The sequence below is a fragment of the Trachemys scripta genome, chromosome 1 (assembly GCF_013100865.1).
Source record: "Trachemys scripta elegans isolate TJP31775 chromosome 1, CAS_Tse_1.0, whole genome shotgun sequence".
Taxonomy (NCBI): domain Eukaryota; kingdom Metazoa; phylum Chordata; order Testudines; family Emydidae; genus Trachemys; species Trachemys scripta.
In genome coordinates, this window is record NC_048298.1 from 340,451,286 (window position 1) to 340,475,703 (window position 24,418).

General features: G+C 44.2%; 2 protein-coding genes across 2 annotated transcripts; both read right to left on the reverse strand.

Moving 5' to 3' along the window:
• Nucleotides 1-227: 227 nt before the first annotated feature.
• On the reverse strand, nucleotides 228-1,160 carry LOC117872517 (putative olfactory receptor 52P1). The gene has a single exon (XM_034761024.1). The coding sequence runs from the start codon at nucleotides 1,158-1,160 to the stop codon at nucleotides 228-230; it is 933 nt and encodes a 310-aa protein (XP_034616915.1).
• A 19,298-nt stretch (nucleotides 1,161-20,458) lies between these two features.
• On the reverse strand, nucleotides 20,459-21,397 carry LOC117872525 (olfactory receptor 52E2-like). Its single transcript, XM_034761037.1, has one exon. It carries the CDS (start codon nucleotides 21,395-21,397, stop codon nucleotides 20,459-20,461), a length of 939 nt encoding a protein of 312 aa, XP_034616928.1.
• Between the last annotated feature and the right edge of the window lie 3,021 nt (nucleotides 21,398-24,418).

The window sequence follows — 24,418 nt, forward strand, 5'->3', positions numbered from 1 at the left end:
ATTGGCTAGTAAAAATGTCTAAGGCCCTACTCCTACGCCATTTACACAGAGGCCTACCTGCAGTGCTTGGTGATGCAGTGATAAGATGTTAGGTGTGAGGAACTTCTCAGACTGTGAACTTCCACAATGCTGAGCTCAGCCAAATTGGGACAGAGCACCCATGATTAACAAGTAGATGTCGTTTCTCCCTCTTGCCATACAGGTTTAAAGTCAGTGTCCCCCAGAGATTACCTTCTCCTTGTGTATTTTCCCACTTTGTCACGAAGCTCTTTGGTTTTGACCCCATAAATGACAGGGTTGAGCATAGGGGGAATGAGGAAGTAGAGGTTGGCCAAGATGATGTGAACATGGGGAGCGATGCCTTGACCGAACCGGTGTGTCAGAATGGAGAAGAGGGAGAGAGTACAAGAAATCAGCATGACACAGATGTGGGCTGTGCAGGTGTTCAGGGCTTTCTGGTAGTCTTTCTTGGAGGATATTCTGAGGACAGCCCTGATAATCAGACCATAGGACAGGGCAACAAGCATCAGATCTAACCCGACGACTACAAAAGCTACCACCAAGCCGTATGTCCTGTTGACTGTGGTGTCCCCACATGACATCTTCACCACAGCCATGTGGTCACAGTAAGTGTGGGGGATAATGCGATTGGCACAGAATGGCAGCCTCCTCAGGAGAAAGGGCAGGGGAAGAATGAAGAGAACAGCTCTTATCAAACCCACTAGCCCTAGCTTAGCTATTCGTGTATTGGTGAGGATGGTGGCATATCTGAGAGGGTTACATATGGCAACATAGCGATCGAAGGCCATTGTCACGAGGACGGCTGAGTGCATAGCAGAAACCAGATGAAGGAAGAACATCTGGGTGAGGCAGCCACTCTCAGTAATGCCTTTCAAATTGAACCAAAATATGCACAGTGCTTTTGGCACGATGGATGTAGACGTGCCGATGTCTGTGACTGCCAGCATGCAGAGCAGTATATACATCGGCTTATGTAGGGTCTGCTCTTTGCCTACAACAACCATAACCATGAAATTTCCCAACAGGCCAATAATGTAGAACGTAGAAAAAGGAATGGAAATCCAGACATGGGCAGCTTCCAAGCCAGGGATTCCCGTGAGCATGAACATTGAAGAGGGGGTTAGGTTGAGAGGTGCCATGAGGTGGTCGATTCATCAGTTGGGCTAAGAAATGCTCAAGGTGCCTGTGAAGGGAGAGAAGCACATCGATGGAGTTTACACAGTTCATAGCAAATAGTATGGTAAATATTTTATAGTTATTATCCATCTAGAATGGGGGTGAGTAGTGAGGTGGTAAGATTTACAGATGTCATCAGATTATTTGGGTCATAGTAAAGTCCAGATAAGTCCTCAGAGGGAGCTAATGAAGCCAGGTGAATGGGCAGCATGATGGCAAATGTCAATAACAGCAACATGTATGCCCATTGGAGGGAAATGGATGAAGTCAGAAAACACCTGGGAAGGTTCTAATTTAATTGTATGAACTCAGGACAGGAACCTGGGCATCATGGTACATAGCTCTGGGAAGCCTTGCTCACAGTTCGAGCATGGACAGAGACTAAGCAAAACATTGGGATCCAGGAGGAGTGGGATGGAAAATCATACAGAAAATACAACTCCATGACATCAGTCCATCAGTGTTTCACCATCCTCTTATCTCCTCTGTGTAGTACTGGGCACTGCAGCCTTCTCACAAAGGATATTACAGAACTAGAGGGGTTCAGGCAAGGGCAACAAGAATGTGAATGGGCCTGGGGAAACTCTCATAAAGAGAGAAGTTGAAAAGACTGGGAGTGTTATCTTACAAAGGATACAAATAAGGGGGGACATGAGAAAAAATCTATACAATACTGACCGGTACAGAGTAGCGTAGATTGAGGATGTGATCTGCCTGTCTCATAACACAAGATTAAAAAGAGTTTGTATTAAAATGAAACTTTGCAAATTCAAAACAGATAAAAAAAGAATGCTTTGTTCACTCAGTGCCTAATTAGACTGAAGAACTTGTTGCCACAAGAGGTAGTTGAGGCCATGAGCTAAGTAAGAATCAGGAAGGGTTTGTACATTTACCTGGATAGTGAGAGTCTCCAGTTACAATAGTATAGCTAAATAAATATTTTGGAAAGCCTAGTTACCAAAGTGTTTCAGGGCACAAGCCAATCTCTAGCTGTCAGGCATTAGGGCGACACCTTCCAGATGGTCAGGTCATGCCCCCCTCCCCCCCATGCATCTACTGTTGGGTTTCGTACAACTTTTTCTGAAGCACTTGGAGCTGTCCCTGTCAGAGAGAGGACACTGGCTTGGATGGAGCATAGGTCTGATCCACGATGCAACTCCTATGTTGAAAAGGAGCCAAGTTTCCCCCACGGAAACAGACATAATCATGTTGTACTAAGACTTTGTGCTCAACAGAATGGGCATGAGTAGCAGAAGGGTCTCTGTATTTAGGGCTACAGGCCTGCACTTCTGTTACTTTCCTTATTTCTTTCAGTGAGACAATTTCTTGCAGACACTCAGCTTTGTCTGAGGCATAAGTTACAGGTGTTAACTGACAAGTGTAAGCAGAGACACATGTCAGCAACTCAGCTGCTAACCCTTCTCATGCCTGAACATTGATGAAGTTTACATATTGCACAAAAATTAGAGGCTTGTAAATTATGGAGGGATAGCTCAGTGCTTTGAGCACTGGCCTACTAAACCCAAGGTTGTGAGTTCAATCCTTGAGGGGGCCACTTAGGAATCTAGGGCAAAAAAACAGTACGCGGTCCTGCTAGTGAAGGCAGGGGGCTGGGAATGATGACCTTTTGGGGTCCTTTCCAGTTCTAGGAGATTTAAAAAAAAATGAAGTGGACACTGGGTCATAACAAACAATATGTGTTCTAATATAGCTATGTCAATATCTACATCTAGGAACAAATAATTCAGGCAATGCTTACATGATGGGGGACTCTCTTGGGAAGTGCAATGACTCTGAACAAGATTTGGGGGCGTGAAAGGCTAAATAGCTAAACATGAACTCCCTGTGGCCAAAAGAGCCTTGAGGATCTCAAGGAGATGTAGAAATGTTATTTTACCTCTATATTTGCCACTGGTGCAACTGCTGCTGGACCCTTTGTCCAGTTCTGATGTCCATAATTAAAGATGGATGCTGATATACTGAGGAGGGAAAGAGAAGAGTCACGAAGATTAGTAAAAGAATAGAAAATTTGCCTTATAGTGATAAACTCAAAGATCTCAATTTCTTTAGTTTAACAAAGATGGTAAATGGTGACTTGATAACAGTCCATAAGCACCTACATGGGGAACACATATTTAATAATAGGCCTTTCTGCCTAGCATAGCATGATCGAATGCCTGAAAATTGAAGTTAAAGAAATTATGACTGGAAATAAGGCATGCATTGTTTAAACCGTGAGAGTCACCATTGGAACAATGTGCCAAGGTTCTTGGCAGATTCTCCATCACAGAGAATTTTTAAATCAGGGTTGGATGTTTCTCTAATTGATCTCCTCTAGGAACAATATTGGGGAAATTCTCTTGCTTGTACTCTACAGGAATTCAGACCAGATGATCACAATCATCCCTTGGAATCTATGAACATGTCCCCAGGAGTCAGCTGGAGGCATTTTACCTGCAAGCTCGTGCCTGCGCTTACTGAAGAATTTTTTTCTATTCATGACCATGTTTAATTTTACCCTAGTGGGAGCAATTCTCATGTGACTGTGGCACCTTGAAAATGATATTGTAGGTGTGTATTTAACAAGGCTGAGGGATTCCGTGAGGCACTGCACGGATGAACATTTTAGGTGAGAAAAAAATGACTTCAGCCCATGAAATCTAGTAGAACTCTTTCCATTAATGGCTAACAGAGCTGGCTAGCAAATGGTCCCAGAGCTTCCTGGGTTTAATGTCTGTGTCCCAGTGGCCCACTGTTTCAATCAGCTGCCAGTGATACCTGCATGTAGCAGCTGTATTTATCTAGGCCCTCACATGTCCCAGAGTTGCCCGCCCTCATTATATAATGTCATACAGTACTTTCGAAATGTTCCTGTGTACCAGTCCTTGAAGTACCATGTGGAGTGTATGGGTGTAACAAGAGAAGCCATGCAGGTGCCTGCCTTTGACAATTTCTCCTGAGATTTCGCACCAGTGAGACACAGTCACTGATTACCATCAATCCAAGGGAGTAAGCGTGACAAGAGGCACCTCACCCCCACAGAGTAAAACTTGTGGCAAGCGTGGAGTAGTTTAGAGGTTGTTGGAGCAAGGAATGACTGGGGAGTATGGAGAAGACACTGGTGACCAACATGCTTTTGGAATCGGAGGCAGTAAAAAGGGAAAATAAGTTTAACACACTAGTTATAATGACTATGAATTAGCCATTTCTCACACTGATTGATGATACGAGCCATCTAGCAGATTCTCAAGCCACAAGCTGCATTTGCTTTGCAGCTTGCATTTGTGAGGTTTCCATACACAGACTAGAACTCCCTTTAGCCTGGTTCCAGCACTTTCCCCAATTCAGTCTCTGTTCCTCAGGTGTTTCCAGGAATCCTCTTGCGTGGGAAGTGAAGAATCACTAATGATGTCACTCCCAAGCTTATATAGCTTGAGCATATGGCGGGAACTCTTTGTTTCAAAATTTGGTTCCCAGATCAGTTTGTGGGGAAATACAGACTCTGCAAGGTGGAGTCCAGATTGATCTGGCCTGGTCACATGCCCTTGAAGAGTCATAGTATCCATTATTTAAAGGCTGTGTGGAGCATTCTCAGGAAGCCCGAGATGAGTTTTTCCTGAGGCCAAATGTTTTACCTACTAGCTCATTGCCCTCAATAGGCCCTTCCCAACCAACTGCTTAGACTGAAAGCATCTTGCCAAGTGGGTGTTACCCAGGTGTAACTGCATTTCAAACACAGATATGTAGTCAATATTCATAACTTCAGACACAAAAATGAAACCTGCATACCAATAGGATAATCGTATTCAGAAAATCTTAACTTTTCGTATGACATCTTACATGACCCATCTTGAATTAAATGTATCAAAATTATGCTATAATTATATTGAAATAACATTACTATGAAGAATATAGGGTGCAGTGTCACACAAAGATCAATGGTTCTTTCCACCAGTGAAATACCTGAAGTTACATACAAACAACAACAAAAGATGGAAACAAAACGGCGTGAAGGTTGGGAACCCAGGCTGCAGTTCTGTGGCTTGCCAGAGCAAAGTGACCTTGAGATGTCCCCAAACACACTTGGGGTCAAGTAAGGTCCCAACACTGGCCTGGGACCAACAATCACAAAGAAAAAATTAATGTCAGTGCTGCTGCCCAGCTGTCCTTCTAAACCCCGCTCCCCACCCCCATAACCTTCATTGCTGCCTGCCTGTCTGTGAACAGTCTGCTCCCCACCCCCATGATCCCCAGCTCTGCTGCTGGTCACTGTACACCCCCTACCTGTCCCCACTGCCCTCAGCACTGCCTGCTTCTCTGTGTACACCTCCCTCCATGCAGCCAGAACCCCCAGCACAGCCTGCCTGTCTATGTGCAAACTGCTTCTGCCATCATAACCCTCAGTGCTGCCCGCCTGCCTGTATACATCCTGCTCCTTGCCCCCAGAACCCCCAGTTCTGGCCACTTGTCCATGTATGTTTCCTGTGTTGTCAATTGCTGACATTACCACGAGGCTGTAGTGGGGTTGCTTACGGGAGGAGGGATGGTCCGGATTGGGGATTGTGTCAGAGACAATCTGCAACAGTGTGATCCACATTCCGTTGCAGTCTGAGACACCCCCTTACCCCAGGAGGCCTCATTACGCCTCCTTTGTCTGTGCATTAGGCAGGATCTCCATCCCTATTTCACACAGTTTGAGGATGCTGCACCACTGGATACTGGATACTGTACGTTTCCCCCCCACACACACATACACACACACTGTGCGTTCCTGGACCTCCCCATTTTAGATTTCCAACACCGCCTGGTTTCCTCTAAGCCAGAAACATGCTTTTCTTTTTACTGCCTTTTGGTACTTCTCATCCGCTCAAGAACCAGAGATGCAGGGGCAAAGAGAGAGCAGAGGTCTCTCCCCCATCAAAAAAACTGTTATTCTCATTGGTATGAACCTCTGAGCTTGTGAGTTTGAGATTTCAGCAACTCTCCTGTCAGTTCTTCTTCAGCTCAAATGAGCTTATCTGTCCTTAGAGGCCATGGGATGACTCCTTTTGAACTCACTGGAGGCTCATGGCTGGTGTAAATCAGGCCATTTACTTAGATCCCTTCACATGGATTTAGGGGGAACTTCTATCCGTGTTGGGAGTTTTACCTTGATCTCAATGGGACCAGATTCTCCCTTAGTGTTTAACTTTTGGCTCCAAGCTCAGAAAATCACGGCTTTGGGTCATGCGATATTCTGTTAGCATGCTGAAAGAGAATGAAGGAAAACCCCAGTTTATGTGACACTCTGAGACTGGGGAAAGAAGGGGATTTCAAAACATGTGTGACCTGATTTTGCTTTCAGGGAGGCCAATGTCAGTCTGGAGTGATCCAATGAAGGCAGAATGAGAGAGCAGAATCTGGCCAGTGTGTGACCCATTCTTGTTGTGAACCCTCTGGACACACAGATACCCACTGCAGAGGCCTTGGCAGCACTTCTTAACAGGGCAGTGAAGTTGCTGAATTGGGAAATGTGAGTGAACTAGAGGAAAAACCACATCACCCCAAAAAAGGAAGCTACTGAGACACATAGAAGGACACAGTAAGAGACAAGGAACTGATCTTAAAAACAAATATTTGTCTAAACAATTTTCAATACATTTGTAGTTCCAATTTTATCAGGTAAATCCCTTAGTGTTTCTGACAATATTAAAGAGTTCAAGTCAAGTCTGGTGAATCTTGCCCAGATGGTTCTTGACTTTACCCCTGGAACGCTTCTTGAGCCCTCGGCACTAACTTTAATGCAGAAACAGGCAACTCACCAAAATCCTGCTTAGCAGAGAGAGGAAATCTCCTTAGTGCAACAGGAAGGCAGAGCCCAGAGTATCTGTGTATGAATCTCACATGGCTAACACTCTGAGTGCTGGACAACAACCTTTATGATTCCCCTGTATTATCCCTGCAGACTCTCAGGTTGGCCTGGACTCCTGGATAATTCCCTTGGCTCCATTAGCAGTGGGAAGAGCAGAAAATTGACCTTGGAGAATTTCAGCCTGAGAACCTCCCCCGGGAGTGAAGACATGATTTTCTGATAACGGGGGGGCTCAGATTGTCAGGACAAGCTGAGTCTCACAGACTTGGTAGAGTGGTCTTGCCCTAAACCCTGGAGAGAAAAGGAAGAGCCAAGGTTTAGACGTACTCATTTATCTATCAGCAATTCCATGCTGCTGCCCATTGTCATAGAATCTGAGCATCTTCTCCAGGTTAAAAAAAGAATTAGTAAGTTAATGGAGGATAGATCCATCAATGGCTATTAGCTAGTATGGGCAGAGATGCAGACTCATGCTCTGGGTGTCCTAGCCTCTGACTACCAGACACTGGGACTGAATGACAGGAGATGGATCCCTCCATAAGTGCCTGTTCTGTTCTTTCCATCTGAAGCACCTGGCCACTGTCAGAAGACAAGATACAGGACTAGATGGATCATTGTTATCTGAGCCTCCTTTTCCTTCTCTGGGTGCTGCTCCTCCTAGTCGATGCGGTCCACATGCCTAACTACCTCAAACAGTCCCTGTCACCGAACCAATAATTTGAACGGAAAACTTGGTAGTAACAAGAACACTCACTTTCCCAGTCTGAACAGTCACAGCTGGACCCCTTTGTTATAGGCCTTCTCTTTTACCCGTTGTGCATTTAGCAAAACTCTTCTAGCAAATGGATAGGTCCAGAGAGTTCCTGGAGGATACGTCCATCAATGTCCCACATGCCTCACTTGACCTCAAACAGTCCCTGCCATCGAACCAATAATTTGAACTGAAAGCTTGGTCGTAACATTAACATTCAGTTTCCCAGTTTGAAAACTCACAGCTGGACCCCTTCTCTTTTACCTTCTAGCAAATGCCTGCAAAGTCTTGAGGTGATTTCTTAATTGAAGAATGTATTGGACTGTGTTCATTGCCTGGGGTCTTTGCTCTCCAGTGTTTCTCCAAGCACATCTGGAAAGCCTCAAGGTTGCTTCCCAGACAGCAGTTCAAAGGGAGAAAGAAAATGTGGAAGCTTGCAGCACACCCCTGATACCAAAAAGGTGGCGGGGGAAGAGTTGATCCCAATGTTTGGGATCCAAGCTTACAAACTTCTTTAACATTGCCATCAAAGTTCTGTGAAATCTCTCTACCATCCCATCACGTTGGGGATGGTAGATCCACGTTCTGAGTGTCTTTACCCTCAGTAGATAGTACAGTTCTTTCATTAGTTGTAAAGTAAAGTTAGGTCCTTGATCAATAAGGATTTCTCGGGGTATTACCACCTGGGAGAATAATTTCATAAGCTCATTTGTTATGGCAGGTGCACTGAGGATGCTATCCAGCTAGAGAGGACTGCTGTCATGCCACTGGGGGAGGAAGATCAGGCTCTGGTACAGGGAGGACACTGGCTACTGGTTACTTCTGGCTGCAGGCAGTGCTCCACCCCTACTCCCAAACAACCCACCAGGGTGACGGAGAACCGTTATGCTGCCCTGGCAACGAGTGATGAGGAATCACCCACAAAGGTTGAAGAGGAGACGCCATGTACCCCCAAGGCTGGGAGGAACACAGCCACTACTACCAGGAGGAAACGTAGGGTAAGGTTGGTTGGAGACTCTCTTCTGAGGGAGATGGGGGCACCCATCTGTCGCCCTGACATGACATCCCAGGACGTATGCTGCCTGCCAGGGACCCGTATCCCAGATGTTACAGAGGGATTTTCAAGGATCATCTGGCCCTCTGACTAGTACTCATCCATGTGGGCACTAATGACACTGCAAGGTATGACCCTCAGCAGATCAGAAGTGACTACATGGCTCTGGGAGTAAGGGTGAGGGAACAGGTGTTGTTCTCTTCAGTCCTTCCAGTCAAGGGCAGGGGCCTCCTTGGCTTAATCTCTGGCTGCCTCTGCCTCCATAGTTTCCCTGGCCACAGATGCCTCTTTGAGCCTCATTTCTGCCTGACACATTTGAAACTCACAGTCCTTTTTCTTCTCTTCTGCTTCCAGTCTGGCCACCTCTAGTTTTGTAGCTGCCTCACTGGTAGTCATTTTCCTGCTTTCTTGTGCTTATTTCCCTCACTCGAAATAAACAAACACAAAATAACAAAACTGTGACCTCCTCCTGACTCTTCTTATCCACTGCACCTAAGACTCACCTAAAATCACAAATGTCAGTGCTTAGAGTGTGAACTTCACTTGAAGTAACAAGGCGTACATACACCCTTGCTCGCTTCGCCACTGTGACATTCCCCTTTGGTATTATCCGGACCGGTGGTCTGCTAGGTCACTCCAAACCTTGACTTTGGGAGTCAGCCTTACCCTGCTCTGCTGTGAGAACCCCCACTCCTGGGCTGTTCATGCACAGCCTCTGGCATGTAAGCTGCTCCTTGGATTGAACATGAATGACACTAGCCAATATCTCCGGTCCCAGACACAACCCTTGGAACCTCCGTCTTGCAGTGTCCAGTTATGCCCGCTGGACACTGCAAGCTTTTATGAGTTCTTCAATTTAACAAAGAAATTGATATGTATCAGGCTTGTTATTTCAAGGGGAGTCTCTGACACACTTCAAACCAAACGCACTGCTTCAGGTAGAATAAACAAACAGACTCATTAACTACAAAGATACATTTTAAGTGATTATAAGTCAAAACATAACAAGTTGGATTTGGTCAAATGAAATAAAAGCAAAACACATTCTAAGCTGATCTTACCACTTTCAGTGCCAGTACAAACTTAGATGCTTCTCACCACAGGTTGGCTGGTTGCTCTTGAGCCAGGATCTCCCCTTTGATCAGCGCCTCAGACGCTTGGTGTGGTGTCTGAAGATGTAGGTGGAAGAGAGAGGAAGAGCATGGCAAACGTCTCTCCCTTTAATCATGTTCTTTCCCCTGTCTTGGCTTTGCCCCCCCTTCAGAGTCAGGTGAGCATTACCTCATCACAGTGTCAAACTGACTCTAAAGGAAGGGGGGTGAGTCCCTGGAGAGTCCAACAGATTCATTTGTTGCTGCCTAGGCCAGCATCCTTTCTTCCTGGGAGGCTGGGCTGGTTTTGTCCCATGCATGCCCTGTTGAGGTGTGAACAGCCTCTCAGCTCTTGGAGATTTTTTGCCTGGGCATATTTTAAGCCATGAGGATACATTTTCAGCCTCATAACTACATACATGAAATTATAAGCTATAACCTTACTATAACATTACTGTAAGAACAATGCTCAGTGCATCATGAGTCTTCCGAAGACAGCCGGCATGACAAACTTTGCACTGAATACCACACAATCATTTGACAAGGATGAACGTGAAGGTGCTGGGTGTTCCTCTGGGGTACAGAGCATCACAGGCTGCGGCAGGGGCTCCAAAGCTCTGAGCTTCTGGGGTTGTGGTGGGGGCCATTGAGCTGTTAGATGCGGTGGCAGCAGGTGCTGGACCCTCCTCTCTCCCACAGGGGTGCTCGGGCTCTTATCCTCCCAAACAGGCTTTAATCATCCCTCTGTCAGTCCACACCCCACCCCATTATTTTTAGTAAAAGTCACAGACAGGTCACAGTCTTCAGTGAGTTATTGTTTATTGCCCGCAAACTGTCTGTGATATTACTAAAAATAACCGTGACAAAAACTTAACCTTAGGCATGATGGATCATATGGTTTGCCCCTCCTTCCTGAATTGTGTTGCAGTCCAGGATAGCCACACCCTGGGTGAATGCATTCTGGTTGCTATCGAGGGCTGCAATTGTTGCAGGCCCATTGACCTGACCAGAAGTGTCCTCCACAGAATCATCTATTTCCTCCCTTATTCCTACCAACTCTGCCAGTTCTATTCATACTGTCACTGGGGTGTCAGCCTCCACCTTCTCAGTCAGCTATTCCTCCCGTTCCTTGAGGATTTCTCCAAAGTGATTCCTGTCCCTCCCCGATATGACTAGAAAGGCCAGATACTGGAAATAATTTACCTTACAAGCTTATTAAGATTTAACACAACTAAGTTTCCACACAAAAAATCCTTTATTAGTCCAAAGGGAACATGGTGTTGATTACATCCAAAATACAATTACAAGCAGTTACACACTGGTGTTACATCCTCACAACCATACAGATATATGCATTAAATAAATATTCACCACAGGATCAGGCTTGAGAAATACCTTCCCATCTCAGCATGACTCCAGCGGGATAAGGAAAACCTCTGACAAAGTAACCCCTAAAAATTTGCTCTTCATAAGAACGGTCATCTTGGGTCAGACCAATGTTCCACCTAGCCCAGTATTCTGTCTTCCGACAGTGGCCAGTGCCAGGTACTTCAGACGGAATGAATAGAACAGGTATTCATTAAGTGATCCATCACCTGTCGCCCCTTCCCAGTTTCGAACAGAGGCTAGGGACTTTTTAGAGCTTGGTTTTGCATCCCTGCTCATCCTGGCTAAGAGCCACTCACGGACCTATCCATGGACATATCTAGTTTTTTTTGAGCCCTGTTATAGTCTTAGCCTTCAAAACATCCTCTGGCCAAGAGTTCCACAAGATGACTGTGCATTGCGTGAAGCAATACTTCCTTTTGTTCGTTTCCAACCTGCTACTGATTCATTTCATTGGGTGACCCCTAGTTCTTGTGTTATGAGAGAGTAATTAACACTTCCGTATTTACCTTCTCCACACCAGTCATGATTTTATAGACCTCTATCATCTCCCCTCCCTTGTCGTCTCTTTTCCAAGCTGAAAAATCCCAGTCTTGTTATTTTTTCCTCGATGAAAGCTTTTCCATACCTCTAAGCAATTTTGTTGCCCTTTTCTAACCTTTTCCAATTCCAATATATCTTTTTGGAGACGGCGTGATAACATTTCTACACAGTATTCAAGATATAGGCATACCATGGATTTATATAAAGGCAATATAATATTTTCTGTTTTATTGTCTATCCCTTTCCTAATGTTTCCCAACATTCTGTTAGCTTTTTGAACTGCCGCTGCACACTGAGTTGATGTTTTCACAGAACTATCCACAATGACTCCAAGATCTCTTTCTTAAGCGGTAACAGCTAATTTCGACCCCATCATTGTATATGTATAGGTGAGATTATGTTTTTGAATGTGTATTACTTTGCATTTATCAACATTGAATTTCATCCACCATTTTGTTGTCTAGTCACCCAGTTTGGTGGAATCCCTGTGTAATTCTTCACTGTCTACTTTGGAACTAAATATCTTCAGTAGTTTTGTATCATCTGCAAACTTTGCCAACTCACTCTTTACCTCATTCTTGAGATCATTTAGGACTATGTTGAACAGTAGTGGTCCCAGTATACTATTTGGTCCTGGTGCTATATTACTGTCATAGAAATTCCTGTCTGTTCCAGCTGAGGAATAAGGAGAGACGGACACAGCTAATCAAGCAAGGAGCCCTGAGAGGGGCGATCCGTTTATTTCAATTGCAATTGGGTTTGAGCTCATAAGTCAGCAAGAACAAAGAAAACACTCACACCAAAGCATTATATGCAGTTGACAATGATAATCTATCGCTCTATGATTGGCCAAAATTTGCCATCATTACCATACATAATTAGCAAGCTACATGTATCTGCCCCTCTTATGACCCCTTATTGTTCATCTACTTTCCCCCCCCCCCCCTTGTGTTATTTTGCAAACCAAGCAGTTAGTTATCTACAGGACGCAGGCACAGAAAGTTCCATTGTCTGCAGGTTTGGAGTTTGGATACATTTCCTCTCAGAGGAACTTCCTGAGTTAAGACTAGCTGACACTGAATATCTCCCTTCTGTGTACGTGACAAATTTGCCCCCTGGCAGTTAAGTAGAATAATTTTATTTCATTACTGTTTAATTTATTCATTAGTTCCAAAACCTCTTTTAATGACCGCTCAATCTGGGACAATTCCTCAGATTTGTCACCTAAAAAGGATGGCTCAGGTGTGGAAATCTCTCTCACATCCTCTGCGGTGAAGACCAATGTAAAGAATGAAGTTAGTTTCTCCGAAATAGTCTTATAAAGTTTATATTTACTGCCCCTCAGAGAACATTACTGAGCTCCTCTGCCATCTTCTTAGCATCCAATGACTGTCTGTGACTGTCATAACTATAAAAGGAAGGGTAACAGCTGTCCTGTGTACAGTACTATAAAATCCCTCCTGGCCAGAGACTCCAAAATCCTTTTCCCTGTAAAGGGTTAAGAAGCTCAGGTAACCTGGCTGGCATCTGACCGAAAGGACCAATAAAGGGACAAGATACTTTCAAATCTTGGGGGGGGGGGGGAAGGCTTTTGTTTGTGCTTTTTGTTTGGGAGTTCGTTCGCTCTTGGGACTGAGAGGGACCAGACATCAATCCACGTTCTCCACATCTTTCTAAACAAGTCTGTCATATTTCAAACTTGTAAGTAAAAAGCCAGGCAAGGCATCTTAGTTTTACTTTGTTTTTCTCAACTTGTAAATGTACCTTTTACTAGAGTGTTATCTTTGTTTGCTGTACTTTGAACCTAAGACTAGAGGGGAGTCCTCTGAACTCTTTAAGTTTGATTACCCTGTAAAGTTATTTTCCATATTGATTTTACAGAGATGATTTTTACCTTTTTCTTTAATTAAAAGCCTTCTTTTTAAGAACCTGATTGATTTTTCCTTGTTTTAGATCCAAGGGGGTTGGATCTGTATTCACCAGGAGTTGGTGGGAGGAAGGAGGGGAATGGTTAATTTCTCCTTGTTTTAAGATCCAAGGGGTTTGGATCTGTATTCATCAGGGAATTGGCGAAGGTCTCTCAAGGCTTCCCAACTAGCCTTGGGATGGTGTCAGCGGACCAGAGCTAAGCTGGTAGTTAAGCTTAGAAGTTTTCATGCAGGCCCCTACATTTGTACCCTAAAGTTCAAAGTGGGGATACAGCCTTGACAGTGACTCATACAATGATTCCAGATTGCTGAGAGAGCCACTTCTTGTACCCTTGTCAAAGCCTGCTATGCCGTCCTATCATAGACTGTGCTCCATTGCTGCAAATTACAAAATAATGTCCCCAGTCAAGGCCTGTGTCTTGGACAAAAATATTTAATAGTTCAAAGAGCTCTTCACCGGTTGCTCATATTGGTCGTGGAAGGCAAAACAGACATTTCTTTTTTAATTATATTGCTGTAGAAAAATGAATATACACCAGCAGCTGTGCAATGTTTGATATACTGTAGAGCCTCAAAGTTATGAACACCTTGGGTATGGAGGTTGTTCGTAACCCTGTCCTCTGAAAAAAAAATTCTTGATGGGTTTAGATACTAAGGTGTGGTGTCTTGTTTCGAGATGCTGGTGTAGCTTGCAGCACCATATACTGTGGTTTGCCAGTAGTTCATTGCATAGAACATATTGAGTCTTCGGTGCATCTCTGGACTCGCTCCACGTAAAGCCCAGTTTGAAATAAGTTTTGCCATATTTTCAACTTCTGCATTTTGCTGGGACTTCCACTGCTGCCCTCATTTCAGTTTGTGCTGTACGCTTTTCTCCCTTTGTCACAAAACGAACCATTTCTCCTGTAAGCTCTTTCTCACCGCAAGCACTGCTGATAATGGTTTTAAGTTTGTTTTTAAGAAATTGGGACATCTGACATGTCACAGGTGCTAAGAGAGCCCTGCATGGGGCTCATGTAAAGCACTGAAACACTCTGTGTGGCTGTGTTTCCCGTTGTCAGTCTGGGCTCCCACTGTCACCCTGGGGTGGCTGAGGCTCCAGCTCTCCCCTTTACCCATCCCCTGGTTGTGCACGGCCCTTCTGCATTAGCCCCAGCCACCTGGTGCTGACAGCTGGGTCTCTTAAAAAAATCACACAGCTTCCGCCTCCCTTTATACATTCCCACACCTCCCACAGTTTGAGAACCGCTGCTGTAAACAGATCTGAATGAAAGCAAACGTCCAGGAAAAGCAAAGAAATGTCTGTTGGAATGATTGACCAGTTTTTCAGCTCATTCATACAGAGCCTGTCACTTGCAGAATTAAGCGTATTTGGCTGAATGATGCTGAATTGATCAGCACGTACCTGCAAGCTTTGGAAGTGATTGGAAAGCTGTGCATTTATTATATAGAGTCACCTGTAAAACATGTTCACTTTGAGAAAATTTTCTGAGTCGGCAAGTCTTTTACCTTGTGACGGCCATAGCTCAGGGTTGGTTGGCAGGGGAGTGCCACCCAGTTGTCAGGGCTTAGGCCTGTGACGTGAAAGGGGGTAGGTAGGGGAGCCCAGGCCTTCCAATGCACCGGGCTGTGACCTCAAGCCCTTTGGGTCTATCAGTGCTCTGAGATCTGGAGATGATAAGGTGGCATGGGTGGCGCGTGGCTTTGGTATTTAGGGAGGCTGGTCCAAGCGCTAGAAGCTCCCCCGGTTCCTGGACCATGGCATCACCCCATGCTTCACCTCCTTCCCTGTGCCCTCCCCAACCGCTGCTTGCTGAGTCCCTCCTCTCCTCTACCCTCTCTCACCTTTGAACACCTTAACTGTCACTCGCTGAGTCCCTCCTTCTCCCCTTCTCCGGGACCCTCACTGTCCGCCACTAGCCAAATCCCTTCCTCCTCTCCTTAACCCCCGTCCTCCAAGGCCTTCTGCCCACCGGGTGCCTGCACCCCCTACCCCCAAGACCCCACCACTCATCAAGTCCCTCCATTTCTGTATTAGCAAGTCTCCATTTGATTGAAAGGGCCCTCACATATTTACTGAGCAGTCCATCAGTGCCCTCTGGATCACGTTCTTTCCCTGCTTCAACACTATTAGCTATTTCCATTGACTGGGATGAAAACCTGAGATTACATTCACCTAAGAGTGCGTCCAGCACATGAAAATACAGCTGTCTGCCCCATTTTCCTTTAGCGCTCTCATTTTTACCTGGGTCATATTCTTGTTTTCTAAGTGTGCTTGAACTGAACAGCCAAGAAAGGCTGTTTTTTTCCACAGGTTATTTCTGAGCATACTCTTCCTCTGTGCAAGGGTAACATGGACATCATGCAGCTCACAGAACATTTGGGCTTCCTCCAAAGAGTATCCCACTTAACGCTGCTTTGCATAGTGTCTAACACTTTGACACTTCCCTGCCATACACTGAAGGCCTGAGAAAGTGTCATGTCTGGTATCTGCAGAACTTTGCGCACTACATGATCCATACTAAGAACATGGTAAAAAACCACCAAGCACACCCCAAAATCTATTTTCTGCACATTCTTCAACAAGAATGCATCAATAAATCTTCGGTGGGGAGGCTCTGACAGTCCCAACAAACTACTGAGAAGTGCGCTCATGGAGTTTTTACAGTAGACATATTTTTTCATCTGTATGCCCATCTCCTCTCATTTAAACTAGATAATTCTAATTTCACTCCAAGCATCTTCTGGCCCTTTAAGTGAGCATGGTGTGTGCCAGGCTGTGAAAAGAAGGTAAACACACCCTTTAAAGTATATATATATAAAAAAAACCCTGTTGCTGTCCGATTTACTTTGCAGGCCTCAACTGAAACCAAGTGCAATTCATGAGCCATGCATTGTATATATATAGTACTTGGATGATCTTTCAACATTTTTTGCTCTACTCCACTTACATAACCTATCATGACAGTGGCCCTCATCATAACACTGTGGTCCTACTGGCAAGTTTGCAGTACCTCATGCTTGCAAGAACTGCTTAATGTTGGGATAGGTGGGGCCAGCATCCCCTCACTCAGAGCAATCAAGAAATCTTAGAAATCCTTCCTTTATTTCCAGATTTTCTGTGCATCTCTTACAGCCTGTCATTTCTTCTTGTTTAAAACTGTGTGTTTCATCAACAAGAACAGTACACAACCCATTCGTATGAGCTTTCTGAATGATTGCGTTTTCACAATATCAGCAGCAATTTGTAAAAGCTCGTTTTCAGTTGAGTGGTATGTGACATTGAAAGAACCACTTTTGTTTGTTTGTTTGTTTGTTTTCTTTTTTGTGAAGGCTTCATAATACCATGAAAACAAATTGCATAATTCCAGAAAGTTTCCACAGTTTGAGGATTCCTCTCTCTCATCCTGCCTCTGCAGTGCTATTCCTTTGTTAGCCAGGTAAAGCAGTACATTGGTGATTTTTGAAGCATAGTCTCTGTTTTCATGTCACCCCATCGTGTGAGAATTTGAACCGTGCCACCATAGAGCCCACTTCTTTTGACCTTTTGAATAAAATGCCACCTTTCAGATCACTGCTTCTATATGGCAGATTGTATATGTTTCTGAAGTTTTTTTCCTATATTTTTCTGGTCTCTTGCTCCATTTTCAGTGAATGCAGGGTCTCTCAAAACACTGGAAAACTGTCTGCAAGGAAAGCAGAAAACGGCATCTGCCTGCTGGCTGTAATCGAAAAATAAAAATGTCTTGTAATATAACAATGTAAATGAGAAAGACCGAGACACAACTTGTGTCCCCAGTTCACTTTCTTTCCATCTTTGGACTTTTTGCCACCTAGCCGCCTCTGCTCTTTGGTTGATGTCTGGCTCCTGTACCTGGACCAGCTGTGGGACTGCTCATGCTTCAGTGCTTGCTGATGCTGGAACAACTCATCTAAGAGGGCTGGAACATGGGGGGCCAGGAGGCCAGGGCCCAATTTTAAATGTGGTTCTGTTTTTCACTGATGAGCAGAAGGTGGTAGGCATCTCGGGGAAGGGGGAGTCAGGGTGGAGGAATGGAGGGACTCAGCAAGCAATGGGAAGGGAGGTGGAGGAGAGGAAGGTCTCAGCGAGCAGCAGTCGGAGGTCAATGGGGAAAGGTAGGTGGAGGAGAAGAGGGACTCAACGAATGGTTGGCGGGGGGACAGGAGAGGAGGGACTTAGCAAGCTGCGGGTGTACGGGACACGTAGGGGGAGCATGGATGAGAGGAGGGAGTCAGGACTCAGCTAACATATAAATAAACATATAAATAAATAACCCAATCTATATCTTGAAACGAAGAATTTTTTTAATTAACACCTTGGTCTATACATCAAGTAACAAATGAAAGCTTTAGGTAGATACCTAGTATAGATTTTGTCCACATTAGCAACAAAGCTATGAGATGACAATCACATTCAAAATAAAAACCCCAGTACGGTACTTGTATCCTGACTGAGGGTTGTCAGGTGTTTCAAACAAAAAAAAAAAAAAAGGCAAATTAAGGTGTTAGAAGCCCAAAAGGAGCCCAAAACGTATGTAGTGTAAAAACCACAATAACTTGACAATATTATTTATTTCTAATTGCATTCAATGATGGTAGCCAATGTCCATATTTTGAGTTGTATTCGTTTGTTACGGTTAGTCTCTAAAAGGTAACATTTCATGATTACTGTCTTCTTTGGAAGTGGAATGCTTCTGCTGCTGGTCATACATATTAGCAGTGACCAGTGAAATCATTTATTTAGCTGGTGAAAACTCTTCACAATATATTTTGTGGGTTGCATGTACACCCTAAGATGAAGAACGTTTTCTAAAAGTTCCTCATGCATCGTGTTGTGCAGTTTTGTTTTTTATCAAGTCCATCTGAGAAAACAGTCTTCCAACTGCAGCATTGCTAAAAGGTAGCAACAGCAATGAAAGAGCAAACAAGATAAATTCATTAAAGTTATAATCCCCAGTGGCATCCATGTGTTCAAGACCTTCAATCCAAAAGTGCTCTACTCAGTTATTCTGAGTATGAGGCCAGTGAACCAGAAGCAAAATTCTCCACTGTGCTGCTCCAACTGTCCAAAGTCTTCACAAAACAATGGCAAAAATGAGATATCAGCCAATTTAAGTCATGAAGAACTTAGTATTGGAAGCGATTCAATCACTTGGACATTTGGTGGCAATCTCTGTTTCATCTGTTTCACAAACTCCAAGATGAAATCTTGACACCTACTTTTGATGTCTTGGACAACGGGAATGGTTAGAGTGCATTTTGAAAGTTTCAGCTGAAAGCAACTCCAAAATCAGCTGCACAAAGTGGCAAGTTATTGGACTCCAAGGTGATGTCATAGTTTAATACAGCAGTCTATTACCCGCGGTCTTCAGAATCCCCAGGAAGGGCAAATTAACTATTTCACTCCAGGCGGTGGCAGGAACAAATCAATGGGAACACAGCAATTCTGTCTGATCATGGGTTAAATGCAAGTAAGCATGCTCATGTCTAACACCCAGTTTATGAGATTTAAGCACACACAGACATAAGCAATAGGTTTAGAACATCCCAGATATGTCCTAACATTTGGAATTATATTGAATAATTAACAGCAGGTTCGCAGTGGCCAGTTGCTCACCCGCTGAGGAGAAAGGGTGTCAGAAAAAAGCATTTCTCAAGATTACTTCAGATAACTCCTCCAAAGTACACTGTATTAGCTAATCTTTTATAACTTCTATAAACAAATAGGTCATAGTGACTTCTACTGGATCATCACTTTGCTTAATTTTCAATAAACTTCTAATATCAGAGGCATCTAGACTCAAAGTTTTCATCCATTTATCTTTTTTCTTTCTCATTTATTTACTTACCTATCCACTTCTTTTTAGCGGGAACTGCCAGCTTGATTTTGACCTTGCATCCTAAAGCCTGCTTTCCAATTAACCCTGAACTATTTGGTGTTCTATTTTATTAATTCATAGTGGCTGAGTGCACATCATATGGTTGCAATTGGGTTGAACACGTTCTGTAGTACACACTCCACAAATCCAGGGTAACACGGTCCAGTTATCAAAAACACACTGTTTCAAAACCCTCACCAATGAGCTCTAGAAGAATGTCCTCAATTTCTGCAGCAGCTTTCCTGTATTAGCACTATCCAACTGAGACACTTCATTTATCATTGAGGCTTCCTGAAGGACTGAACGTAGAAAAATCAGGTTAATTTTGCTCACTAGATAACTGTACATACAATAAAGAAGTTCAGCATTGTTGTTGCTTTCTTTTCTTTGTCTGTCAGAAACCGTAGCTTCAGTTCATCAAACTGATGAAGAACCGTGTTCACACACGGTTTAATGGAAAGCCAACTTTCTTGAGAAAGCTGCAGTATCTTTTGGTGGTCTGGAAGTCATGGAAAGGCCGAGGGAATGTGCAGAGGTAGGGTCTGACAGGTGATGCTGAAAGAGATCAGGTGACACAGCAATGGAGAGAGCAGTGTTTGGTGATCCAGTGATAAAAGGTTAGATGTGAGTAACTTCTCAGACAGTGAACTTCCACAATGGTGAGCTCAGCCAAACTGGTACAGAACACCGTTGATTAACGAGGAGATAGTCTTTCCCCCTGTCATCACTCAGGTTTACAGTTTTTGTCCCCCAGCGATCACCTTCTGCAGATGTATTTTCCCACTTGGTCATGAAGCTCTTTGGTTTTGACCCCATAAATGATAGGGTTGAGCATGGGGGGGATGAGGAAATAGAGGTTTGACAAGATGATGTGAACATGGGGAGCAATGCCCTGACCAAACCGCTGTGTCAGATTGGAGAAGAGGCCAGGAGGATAAGCCATCATCAACACACAGAGGTGGGATGTGCAGGTGCTGAAGGCTTTCTGGTGGGCTTTCTTGGAGGAGATTCTGAGGATGGCCCTGATGATCAGACCATAGGACAGGGCAATGAGAGTCAGGTCTAACCCGATAACTACAAATGCTACCACCAAGCCGTACATCCTGTTCACTGTGATGTCCCCACACGACATCTTTGCCACAGCTATGTGCTCGCAGTATGTATAGGGGATAATGTGGTTGCCACAGAATGGCAGCCTGCTCAAGATAAAGGGCAGAGGCAGAACGAAGAGAACAGCTCTTAATAAAGCCATGATCCCTAACTTAGCTATTCGTACATTGGTGACGATGATGGCGTATCTCAGAGGGTTACATATGGCAACATAGCGATCAAAGGCCATTGTCACGAGGACAGCTGAGTGCATAATAGAAATTGTGTGAATGAAGAACATCTGGGTGAGGCAGCCAGCCACAGTAATGCCTTTGAAATCGAACCAAAATATAAAGAGTGCCTTCGGCATGATGGAGGTCGACGTGCTGATGTCTGTGAGTGCCAGCATGCAGAGCAGGAGGTACATTGGCTTGTGCAGGGTCTCCTCTTTCCCTACAACAAACAGAACCGTGAAATTTCCCAACAGGCCCATCATGTAGATGATAGAGAAAGGGATGGATATCCAGATGTGGGCTGTTTCTAGGCCAGGGATGCCCATTAAGATGAATGTTGAAGGATCAGAGGGGGTGAAGTTGAAAGCTGCCATCAGGTAGTCAATGCATCTGTCAGGCTCAGAAATGCTCAAGGTGCCTGTGAATGGAGAGAAGCACAGCGAGGTGGGTAGCACACTTTATAACAAATAATATGGTAAATACTATATAATAGGGCTGTCGATTAATCGCAGTAAACTCATGTGATGAACTCAAAAAAATGAATCTCGGAGAATCACACTGTTAAACTATAGAATACCAATTGAAATTTTAAAAATATTTTTGGATGTTTTCCTACTTTTTCAAATATATCGATTTCAGTTACAACACAGAGTAAAAATAGTGCAGTTCTCACTCTATATAATTTTTATTACAAATTTTTCACTGTAAAAATGATAAACAAAGGAAATAGTATTTTTTAATTCACCTCATTCAAGTACTGTAGTGCAGTCTCTTTATCCTGAAAGTGCAACTTACAAATGTTTTTTTTGTTATATAACTACAATCAAAACCAAAACAATGTAAAACTTTAGAGTCTACAAATCCACTCAATCCTACTTCTTGTTCAGCCAATTGCTAAGAGAAACAAGTTTGTTTTCATTTATGGGAGATAATGCTGCCCACTTCTTAATCACTGATCATTTTCATTTCTGTCCACTGGACTTTCTCCAATTTGTCCACATCCTTTCTGTAGTGGGGGCCCAAAACTGGATGCAATACTCCAGATGTGGCCCCACCAGTGCCGAATAGAGGGGAATAATCACTTCCCTCCATCTGCTGGCAATGTTCCTAGTAATGCAGCCCAATATGCCATTAGCTTTCTTGGCAACAAGGGCACACTCCCGACTCATATCCAGCTTCTCATCCACTGTAATCCCCAGGTCCTTTTCTGCAGAACTGCTGCTTAGCCAGTTGGTCCCCGGCCTGTAGCGGTGCATGGTATTCTTCCATCCTAAGTTCAGGACTCTGAACTTTTCCTTGTTGAACCTCATCAGATTTCTTTTGGCCCAATCCTCCAATTTGTCTAGGCCACTCTGGACCCTATCCCTACCCTCCAGCGTATCTACCTCTCCCCCCAGATTAGTGTTTTCTGAGAACTTACTGAGGGTGAAATCCATCCCATCAGCCAGATCATTAATAAAGATGTTGAACAAAACTGGCCCCAGGACTGACCCCTGGGGCACTCCAATTGATACCGCCTGCCAACTAGACATCGAGCCATTGATCACTACTCATTGAACACGACAATCTAGCCAGCTTTCTATCCACTTTATAATCAGGGTACTGAGGTGAGGCTGACCGGTCTGTAGTTCCCTGGGTTCTCCTTATTCCCTTTTTAAAAGATGGGCACTATATTTGCCTTTTTCCAATCATCTGGGACCTCCTCCGATCACCACAAGTTTTCAGAGATAATGGCCAGTGGCTCAGCAGTCACATCATCCAATTCCATGGACTTGTGCATGTCCAGCTTTTCTAAATAGTCCTTAACCTGTTCTTTCACCACTGAGGGCTGCTCACCTCCTCCCCATACTGTGTTGCCCAATACAGTAGTGTGGGAGCTGACCTTGTCTGTGAAGTCCGAGGCAAAAAAAGCATTGAGTACTTTAGCTTTTTCCACATCATCTGTCACTAAGTTGCCTCCCCCATTCAGTAAAGCTCCCACACTTTCCCTGACCTTTTTTCTTTTTGCTAACATACCTGTAGAGACCCTTCTTGTTACCTTTCACATACCTTGCTAGCTGCAACTCCAGTTCTGTTTGGCCTTCCTGATTACATCCCTGCATGCACGAGCAATATTTTTATACTCCTCCATAGCCATCTGTCCACATTTACCCTTCTTGTGAGCTTCTTTTTGTGTTTAAGCTCACTGAAGATTTCACTGTTAAGCCAAGCTGGTCGCCTACCATATTTACTATTCTTTCTGCACATCGGGATGTTTGTTTCTGTGTGCTCCATAAGACTTCTTTAAAATACAGCAAGCTTTCCTGGACTCCTTTCCCCCTCATATTAGCTTCCCAGGGGAGCCTGCCCATTAGTTCCCTATGGGAGTCAAAGTCTGTTTTCCTGAAGTCCAGGGTCCATATTTTCTACTCTCCTTTCTTCCTTTTGTGAGGATCCTGAACTCAACCATCGCATGGTCACTACTGCCCAGGTTGCCACCCACTTCTACTTCCCCTACCAATTCTTCCCTGTTTGTAAGCAGTAGGTCAAAAGGATGATCTTCAATGTCAATAACTGCAACGAGTATGCCCATTGGACGGGAAAACTTCCTCAAGCACCTAACAGGATTCTAATTTAACTGTATGAACTCAGGACAAGGACCTGGGTGTCATAGTACACAGCTCGGTGAAACCCTGCTCACAGTGCAAGCACGGACAGAAACTAAGCAAAACATTGGGATCCAGGAGAAGTCAGATGGGAAATCATACAGAAAATACAACACTATCAGATCAGTCAGTCAATATTTCATCCTCATCTGGACTCCCCTCTGTACTACTGGGCATCCTTCTCACACAGTATATTGCAGAACTACAGGGGTTCAGGCAAGGTCAATGAGCATGATCAAGGGCCTGGAGAAAATCTCACATGGAGAGAGGTTGAAAAGACTGGGATTGTTACCCTACAAAGGAGATGAATAAGAGGGGACATGAAAAAAGACTATAAAATATTGACTGGTAGAGAGTATGTCGAGAATGTAATGTGACTGTCTCTTAACACCAGATCAAGAGGATATTCAATTAAACTGTAACGTGGCACATTCAAAACAGATAAAAATATAATGCTTTCTTCACCCAATGCCTAATTAGACTGAAGAACTTGTTGCCACAAGAAGTAGTTGAGGCCATGAGCTAAGTAAGAATCAGGAAGGGTTTGGACATTTATATGGATAGTGACACTATCCAGTTACAATATTTACAGCTAAATAAATATTTTGGAAATCCTATATGCCCACGTGTTTCAGGGCACAAGCCAATCTCTAGCTGTTCAACATTAGGGTGACACATTCAGGATGCTTAGGTCATCCCCCCATCCACCTACTGCTGGGTTTCTTACACCTTCTGCAGCACCTGTGGCTG